General features: G+C 31.6%; 1 protein-coding gene across 1 annotated transcript; it reads right to left on the reverse strand.

Moving 5' to 3' along the window:
• Positions 1-88: 88 nt before the first annotated feature.
• On the reverse strand, positions 89-7,652 carry LOC100785705 (uncharacterized). The gene is made up of 14 exons (XM_041010285.1): positions 7,530-7,652; positions 4,440-4,495; positions 4,177-4,351; positions 3,941-4,042; positions 3,745-3,816; positions 3,367-3,483; positions 3,165-3,242; positions 2,790-2,859; positions 2,625-2,732; positions 2,366-2,444; positions 2,082-2,293; positions 1,468-1,613; positions 1,086-1,208; positions 89-717 (listed from the first exon to the last, which is right to left on the reverse strand). The coding sequence occupies exons 1-14, from the start codon at positions 7,614-7,616 to the stop codon at positions 559-561; spliced, it is 1,584 nt and encodes a 527-aa protein (XP_040866219.1). The 5' UTR covers positions 7,617-7,652; the 3' UTR covers positions 89-558.
• Between the last annotated feature and the right edge of the window lie 2,573 nt (positions 7,653-10,225).

Consider the following 10,225-nt stretch of genomic DNA (forward strand, 5'->3'; position numbering starts at 1 on the left):
TGCTTTATCCATAATTTATTAATATAACTGATAGATGCCATATTGTATAAAAAAATAATAATTATTTGACATACTAATATGACAATTCTGGAAATAAATACCAATACATACTTTAATTTTAAGAATGCTTGGGTCATGATTTGAATCTGCCCAAATTTTAAAAAGGAGTATCGTTTAGGGAAAAGCTACAATAATATGTTGTGTAATGGAGAATGGAATTAAAAAATTGAATGTGAAATACATGTTCATAAATTACAAAAGTGATTTGTTACAATTACAAAATCAGCTCCAAGGAGCTATAAATCATATGGGATTGAATGGGTAATTAAAAATACATGTATATGGAACAAGGATTCTGCCTCACAAAATAATCAATCTATCAATAATGAATCACTAAACAATCAATAAGACCTATACCGAGAAAATAATTCAATAAGACCAATTGATCTTACCAACAACCTCTGCTTCAAAAGGAGCCATTGTGCCTCAAAAATTGGGCGCAGAGACACAAGACAAAATAGACAGAAACTTTGTATGCTGAATGAATCTATTTACTGGTTACTCAAATTTCTTAGGTTGACGCCATTGGAACAAACGTTTGTTCATAGAACTGAGGAATGAAACCTTGGTAGGCATCCCTTTCTTTCCATACAAATGTTTTCCTCCCAAGTCAGTGAAAACTGGAGCCACATCCTGCCTTTTTGGTATTCTATCTATCTGAATAACATGCAATGAACCAAACAAAAAAATGGTTGAGAAAACGGAATGCATGGTTCTAACCTTTCTTTTCAATTGCTACTAAGGAAATGTTGATAATACACTTTTTTCTTAACATTCTTCTTGAAATTTATTAGAAATCGTGAAAAATTGTAGATCTCATGTCACATTTAATAAGTTTACTCATGATTTTATAGTTTTCAACAAATTTTAACAGCTTATAATGTGTTAGAAAGTTTGTTACTAACACTTTTCTTGTACTGTAAGAGTATAGTAGCACTTGGAATAGAAAGGTTGGAGTAGTAATTTCAACTTCTACCATCAACTTGTAGAAGTCAAGCTAAGGTTGACATAAAACCTTGACTTACCTTGTTGATTTTTCCATCTTTCAAATGGTATATAATGCCAGACCAATTAATAGACTGAGTAAAATGAGAACGAACTGCAGATATAGGGTATAAAAAGTTACCCACCAGCATTGCAATGAATACCTGTTCAAAAGAAAATAAAAATTAAAAATAAATCAAATCTTACCTTATCAACTAGTATTTCACTTTCCTTGACATCATATTAACTCAAATATTTACAAATTATAATTCGAGTTGGTACAAATTCTTGCATCTCTTTATTTCATTGCAATGCCATGTTGAAATGTGGTAAGACATCTAGGATAACATCACTCAACCATCCACGTATAAAGGAGGGTTGGTGAAACACTTTTTGGGTTTAAGAACTTGGGAAAATACTTACTTTAAACCAATTATAAGAAGTCAGAGAAAGTCGAGGTGCCTCTGGGGACAATATGTTACAAAGTAGAACTTCTATCCTTGTCAAGTTCCACATTGAGAAAAGTGAAATAAGAGTGCATGTGGCTAGGAGCCACACCATTGTTAACCCTGAGAAAAGGCAAACCTTTAAAGCTTAGTGAGAGATAGTTCATCCAAAAAATGAGAGTTTCTTCCAATTTTCTTTTCCTTTTCACAAACCTTGTCTATTCTTCACGAATCATGACATGAATGCAAATATAAATTTCAGTAGGGGAAATGCAACACCAGATAGTAAACTAACATAGTCCATACCTGATTTCTTTCTTTCTCTTAATTTAGTACCCCACAGGGGAGAGAAGGTAAGAAAATGACAGCATAAATAATAAACTTAAATGAATCACCTATATAATAGTGGTTATAAATTCTATGCAAGTGCATGCTATTCTGCATTAAAGCATAAGAGACCCATCACAAGAGTTTGCTAACACTTCAAATAAATTGAACAGTATCCCTCATTCTGTGTCAGCATCCTGCCAATTTTTTTATGTATGAATCAATACTAACAACCTACCTACGAAGGGAAAGTAGTGTTCTCACCACCAGAAGTGTAATTTATTCCTTCAAGTGAGTACTCCCTAGCGCGAAATCTTAGTGCTGCGGCAACATGAATCACTGCCATGCAGTATGGTGCAACAAATCCCCATGACAAATAACAGTGAACAGCAAATAATGCACGGTTCATTACTTGGTTAACTTTGGTTACATATGACTCCAAAACAAATGTTTGTTTCCTCAAATAATTCCAGTACCTGCACATGTTTGAATATTTAATGGAGAGTATACGGTGAATCTCTAATTTCAGGTGAGCAACAATCACAAACCTTCCAAAATTAAGATCACTTGCAAGGGGGTGAGGATAGACAGCAACCGCTGGAGAACTAATGAGCTTTTTGTGAGCCCCTGAACGTAACAGTATCATGGCAATGAACGCCATAATAAACAGGAATGAATGACCAAGAAAAAACATTGAATATATATTGCGAAAAGACTAAGTCTATGCTAGTTGAATGCTAGCAAAGCTGTAGCATCATTAATTCTCAAAGTGTGAATTTAAAAGATTGTTGAGTATCAAAGATATACCAGCTATGGCTGCAAGAGTCATATCATCAGAATATCCACCGTCTCGAAGTGCCGAGACTATACCACAATTATCTTGCCTGAAGTCTTCAGAATGCATCTGGAGAAAAACTAAACAGTTAAACTATAAGTATTTCTATGCACTAATGAAAATAAAAAGGTAGAAGCTACTTGCCATCATGCACCCTCCCCACAAAAAGAATGTTTGTCCACCAGTGGCAAAGCCCATTGAACAAGGCTGTAGAACAAAATAAAAATGGGAATAAGTGAATTGAGTATGTACAAATCAGAATATTGATATATTATCAAAAACCATTAATAGAAGTCATCAGATCCAATTCTAAGACCATAACACATTACAAATTCGGAATCATGACAGCTAACTCCAAACAAAGAGATGAGATATCTAACAAATTCAAGACCAAAGTCAAAATTCAATTAGCTAAGCTTCATTTATGGCAAACAGAATAAAACACAATGTTATATAAACCCAGACATTTGCTACAGATATTAAGAGATATAAATCCAAAGGTAGTTGTGTACCATATGGTATTCATAGATGCAGTAACTCCCTAGACTTCCAGAAGGCAAATCAAGAGGGTATCCGGTTTGAATAAATATCTGTTAAGCATGATAACAGTTGAAAGAGTGTAACCAAATGGTTTTAGGCAAGTGGAACTATAAATATTTCAATTAAACACCTAAAGAAAACAACCACAAGAAAACAAATTCTTTTAAGCTATACCTCAGGATTCTTTTCCATTTCCCGAACGAGTGCTCCAATTGATCCAGGATGTAGCCTAACATCATCATCTAAAAACAATACATACTTGCTATCTTTATGCATTGTCTCCACTCCAACCTGCCCAGGTGCCAATACTATGTAATACTAGTGTCGTTGGTAAAATGAATCAAGCAAGGACAACCTAACAAATTAACAGGAATGAAATTTCCCAGACATTCTATATCAATAAGTAAATGTTGGTCCTTCGTAGATTTATTAGCCTAGCGAGGGTTATAGGGTTATATAGATTATGTTTTTCAACTAGTCAATTAAACAATTAAGATGCATCAGCAAGTGTCATAGTATATATAAGGACAAAGTATAAGAATAAAATCATACCAATTGATTGTGAATTTTTTGACTGCAAGTTGTTGATAAACCAGCTACTATAACCCTAGCTTTAACAGAATCCTGCATGCATTAAACATACATCTAAGTAAGATGCTGAAAATATCAATTTGTCAGAAGAGACACAAAACTGTTCTGCAAAGGCACCAAAACAATAGAATCAAATCTTAATGAGTTTCACATGTACCTCTAATTCTTCTATTAGTTTTGCTACAGCATTGTATGCAGGATCCTCTGTACTTTCAACTACTAAAAGATATTCTTGAGGGCCACCGTAAAGTGATGTTAACTGCATTTGTAAAAGAACAGAATCATAATAATCAAATATTTCCTTTTAAAAGGAGAAGCTCAAACCTGGAAAATGAGCATCAAGAAGAAAAAAATTCATTATGTCAAGAAGTTGCAGTGGTATGTGTCGTATACCTGAGTCTTCCAGTTATGGAGATTGTGTTCTCCAAATCCTTTTAGGGGCATAATTACTGTTACTTTTGGAAGACCAGCCTGATTGGAGTGCTCAAGTTCATTAATATCTTGACAAAGGAATGCATAGTTGTTGCCGTTCCGCATACTCTTCTTTATTCTATTTATTTCTCGGTTTCTGTAAGGCAAAAACAAAGTGCTCTATAAATTTCTTGTTGGCAAAATGATAAATGAGTTTCCAAACTTTGTTTGACATCTATGAGTACCTGACAAACGCAGCACAAGCCCACCCAAAAGCAAGTGCTAAGCTTATTAGACATCCCTGCATATTGAAACCTCAAATCAGGTTTGTATGACACAGTAGCATGTAGATTTTCTCCTAAAGAAACAACAGGAGGAATACAAACTATAAAACAATACTTTTGAAGGATAAGCATGTAAATAATTATATTGCAGTGATACAATCAAAAGGCAAGGCATCAATGGAAGATGGTCCAATGAAAAGGAGAAAAGGAAGATAAAAGATAACTTTGAGATAACCATAAAAAATGACTTTGCTCTATAAGTTTCTATTGAAAATTCGGTTTTTGATGGTCCTTTCCACATATCATGCTATCACTGAATACTATACTGCATACTCTTATTTTGTAATGTTTGAGAAACTCAGATGCATGTATTATACACCCTTTAATCAGTGTCTACTGGGACGACAATGCAAACTAACAAGAAGTACTGCATTGCCATATTATTATTTGGTTGTTGGCTAGCTGCTTATAAAGTGAAACCACCTTATCAATATGTTTGATAACCAAAATTTTTTTTATCACATAATCTCATGGAAACTAGTCTTTATTCTTTAACTTCATACCTCAGCCAGAATAACCAAGCCATTTTATTAGACATATTTCCATAAGCTGGAACATTACCCCCCTTTTTCAAACAAGAAGTTGAACAGAATATAATTTTATTTTGGTTTCCCACCTGTATCTTCCTTTTCAATCTATATAATTTTTTATCTTTTTTTGTTTTCTACAGGTATCCTCCCTGTCAATCTAAAATTTCTTTTGGTTTCCCAAAGGTAACCTCATTGAGAGGCAATTTTTGTTTGGAGCTTTGACAAATACTAAATGTGGACACTTCTCCCAACGGAAATTCATGTCAATCTCTATAATGTTTCTTGAATTACAGCACACTCCTCATGTTATGTGGATTCAATGGATGTGAAATAGGAAGCAACCCTGTTTGCTGGTGTCCAAAATATAGGAAATGGAGAATTTCAAAAAATTAATATAAAAATAATTGGAGAAGACAAAGATTTCACAGCTATATTGCACCCAATTAATCAAACAAATTTGAACGCCTCCTGTCAAGCTAAACCTAACATAAGGAATTAGCGTATTGTTTCTCAAGCAATGTCAGTAGAAAACACAAAAGAAACCTACAAAAACATAACAATTACCCCAAACTGAACTTTCTGCTCCAACAAATTGTAAAAACATAATTTCCTATTGTAACCATATTCAACCATTACACACCAATTGGCAAATAGATAATGAAGAACAACAAGTCCACATTATTTACCATTATTTACAATAGTATTAACACTGTCTTTTCTTCTATAAATTAGATAATCATCTTGATCACACAATAGTAGTATTATGGAATTTCTTTGGATAAAACCTAAAGCACTTTCCAACTTTTATGCAAGGTGATGATCTATTAGCTACACCACACGGGCCATGAATCATGTGACTCTTCACCAAATTGTATAATTCCGATTGATCCTTTTCAGATGGTATCTCAATAGAAATGATTTGGTCTATGTCATCGACAGTTGGGTATTTGTTAGATGGATGCAAGAAAATGAGTATGTGTACATGTTGTAAACCATGCTTCTAGAACAAAATCGTATACATATTAGAAATTAGTAAAAAAACCATTTGTTAGTAAAATGAATATAATAATTTCCAAGAAAGCAAATACTATATCTATCCAATTGGTATACTCAATATAAATGAGACTTAAAAGCAACTATTTTACCCATAATGTGTCTCGTTGTCAAATCAACCAAAAATTGTTCTAATTTAATTTTGAAGAGTCAAAAAACAATACTGGAACGACCTTGTGCTTTCAAATTTATGGAACCAAGCAATATCTAAATTTCCATCCAATAAGGATTGCCTGTAAATGTAGTAAATAGGTCCAGAAAACCAACATGGCTACAAATAGTGATCCCATTAAAATATTATTGATCCATGTACCGAAGATTGTAAACAAATGTTGAAGGTAATATGACTCTTTTGGTTTTCCAAAGGCAACCTCATTGAGAGACAATTTTTGTTTGGAGCATTGACGAATATTAAATGTGGACACTTCTCCCAACAAAAATTCATGTCAATCTCTATAATGTTTCTTTAATTACAGCACACTCCTCATGTTATGTGGATTCAATGGATGCGAAATAGGAAGCAATCCAGCATGTTGGTGTCCAAAATATAGGAAATGGAGAATTTAAAAAAATTAATATAAAAATCCTTGGAGAAGACAAATATTTCACAGCTATATTGCACCCAATTATTCAAACAAATTTGAACGCCTCCTATCAAGCTAAACCTAGCATCAGGCATCAGCGTATTGTTTCTCAAGCAATGTCAGTAGAAAACACAAAAGAAACCTACAAAAACGTAACAATTGCCCCAAACTGAACTTCCTGCTCCAACAAATTGTAAAAACATAATTTCCTATTGTAACCATATTCAACCATTACACCAATTGACAAATAGATAATGAAGAAAAACAAGTCCACATTTCATCTCCAAAGTCCAAAGTATCTACTATTATTACAGTTCATGTAGAATTCTTACTGTCATGAACGATACAAGTTTTAATCAAGTTTTAATGTACTATTACATTTTATTTGTCAATCATTAATTTCTTGTATTTAAAGATTGTTAGTATTATTTTCTTTCAAAGACCACATATATTCTTCACGAGACAATCCTGATCGAGCCAGATCCAATCATTATAAGTATGTTTGCAAATGCGTCCAAAACACCGTGAACGGGAGAATTGAGCTTTCCAATGCAAAATTTGTAAAGCAACTAAAGACTTGCTTTGGTAAAATGAACATTGATACAAAAACATGCTATGACTAGTTAGTTATCCATCTAAGTTTTAGTTTTAACATAGTTTCATACTCAACAATTGGATAATCCTGTATCAGTTGTTCCATACGTAGAATTTCTTTACTATTTCCAACACACAAAAATGAATAAACACACGTAAGTGATCATATGATATACATGCAATAACTAATAGATAAAATAGAGAGAGTTAAGGAAAACAAACAATGGTACCTGCGCTTGAACGAAAATGGCAAAAGGAAAGCAAAAATCAGTGCTGAGACGGAAAAGGGCGAAATCGAGAGAGTCTAAGGAAACCATTATATATTGTGACCCTTTTTTCTCTTCTCCGTTGTTTCAAGTTTTCTTTATTCCTTAGTTCTTAAACTCTCCGATTCATGCAACACAAACATTTCATGCTATAAGCCTGTTTCTATCTCTACATTACATATCATTTGCACCACACGACAAAATTAAACACACACATGACACAATACCACCACTCTTTTTGTTTTTTCTCCTCTCTCTCTTCTCTATATCTGTCTTTGATCGTAAGTTTGCATTAAAATGCAAACTTAAAATAGACAAGAGGGGTAGTGACGGTTGGATTGGTGGTTATTAATAGGTATGAGGGACATATCAAAACAAAACAAAAACAATTGTTTCATACGTATGTGCTGATTCATATTCATTATATATAAGATGCTTCTCAAACTTTTCTTTTCTTTTTCTCTCGCTTTTTTCATCAATGTGTGCTTTCCAAACAAATTGTTACATAATCAATTTTCACAACTACTATTGTCCTCCTTGATCACTATGTTTTCATATTTTGGTGAAGGATCAACACACATTTTTTAAACCCTTTCATTTACTCATTATGATCCAAACGTAAAATTTTAATTTTTTTAACTCCATTTAATTACCATTTATCACTATGTTTCTTATTTTTAGTGGATGCAAGACATGTTTTCATATTTCGGTGAAGACACACATGTTTTAAAACCTTTTCAGTTACTCAGCACACTTTTTTTTATTGCACACTTTTTGGTTTGATAAATTTCAATCAATTAAATTACCCAGTCTAATATAATATTTTTATATTTTTCTTTATTTTTTTATTTCTTAATTTGTATAACCTTTAATATTAATTTGTGGTGTTAAATTGACAGAGAAATACAACATGAGATTTAAACTTACTGCAACAAATATTTTATTTTATTGAAATTCAAAATATAGTTCATATAACATTCCTGTATATAAAATAGTGTTACTGAATTATTTTTATGTTTATTTTCTTTTATATGTTTTGGGACATGTGAAGAATAATTAAAGAATTATATATCTTTTTCAACAATTTAAATACATTTTACAATACTTTGTAACTAAAATTATTGTTTTGTTAATAGTAACACATGTTATATTACTTTTATTAATTTGGATTATTTTTATTGTATTACTTATTATATGTCCATACAAATAAATTGAATAAAAAGTTTTACTTCCAGTCCACACACGTTAATTCACAATTGCCATTAATTGTTAATTCCAAATGAATATAAGGTCCACGCTTTTTCTATCTTTTCATCCAGCACACTTTTTTTTAACATCGTTAATGAAAAACTATTTTTTCAAAATTACCTCACGTTAATTTTTAAAGAAATATACACGTTTTGCCTTTTCATTCAGCACACTTTTTTTTTTTACAACACTAATGTAAAATTATTTTTTTCAAAACTACCCCACTCTTCTCCTTTTATATATATAAAGAAAACATAAAGATCAACGTTGCTGGGCACTGATAAGTAGGGGTGGGAATAGGTTCAGGCCCGGCTTTAAAAGACCTGAGCCTGACCTATAGCCTATAAAAGACTTTTATTTTGGTTTGGCCTTACCTTTTTAAAAGCTTAGCCTGACCTGATAACATATTTAAAAGTTTATTTAAAAATCTTCTTCACATTAAATCTTTAATATTCCTAGTTGTTTTTATCAAAATAAAATAAAATAACACACCTTCTATGATAGGCTAAACAAGGCCTTAATATATAATTTGCCTTAATTTTTAATCTAACGTTAATTTAGTTGGTGGTCCTAAAAATATATTAATAATATAAACAGAAATCACCAAATGATACAAAATAATCTAAAACAAAAGAAAACCTCATACTTGAGGTCTTGAGGTAGTATCATCCAAGTCTATCAAACCAACATATTAATCATTACAATACAAAAATAAAGCCTACATCTCCATTCTATTTGAACAGAACCGGTGCATAAAATATCTACCAATAAAATTAACAGTAATGTCATTCTATCATTAGCTCCTCCGTATATGATAATGATATGATTTTTGTATACAAGCATAATAGGATATGATAAGATATGATTTTTGTATAGGAACGTAATAGGATATGATAGAATATGATTTTGTATAAGGATGTAGGATATGATAGGATATGATTTTTATTTGCTCTAGAATAAAGGAAACCTAATATGAATAGAAAAAAGAACTATTAACAGAAATAAGAAAACTAATAAAAATAATGGGAAAGATAAAGAAACTCACACCTTGTTATTAAAATTTTACTTAATTATAGGAATGAAATCTGCTAGTTTTTTTTTTAAAAAATAATATTAATTGTACCCAAAAAATAATATATATATATATATATATATATATATATATATATATATATATATATATATATATATATATATATATATATATATATAGACCGGCCTATCAGGTTTATTTTTAATAAGCCTAAGCCTGATAAGCTTTTAAAAAAACCTGAACCTAATTTTAATTAAATAGATCAGGCCAAGCCAGATTTTATATAGATCAGGTCGTAGGCCCTGTAGGCCGGCCTAGCCTATTCCCCACCCCTACCCTATTGATAAGTAAGACACAAAAACAAAAAATCTTTCAATAG

This window comes from Glycine max, chromosome 16 (assembly GCF_000004515.6).
Source record: "Glycine max cultivar Williams 82 chromosome 16, Glycine_max_v4.0, whole genome shotgun sequence".
Classification (NCBI taxonomy): Eukaryota; Viridiplantae; Streptophyta; class Magnoliopsida; order Fabales; family Fabaceae; genus Glycine; species Glycine max.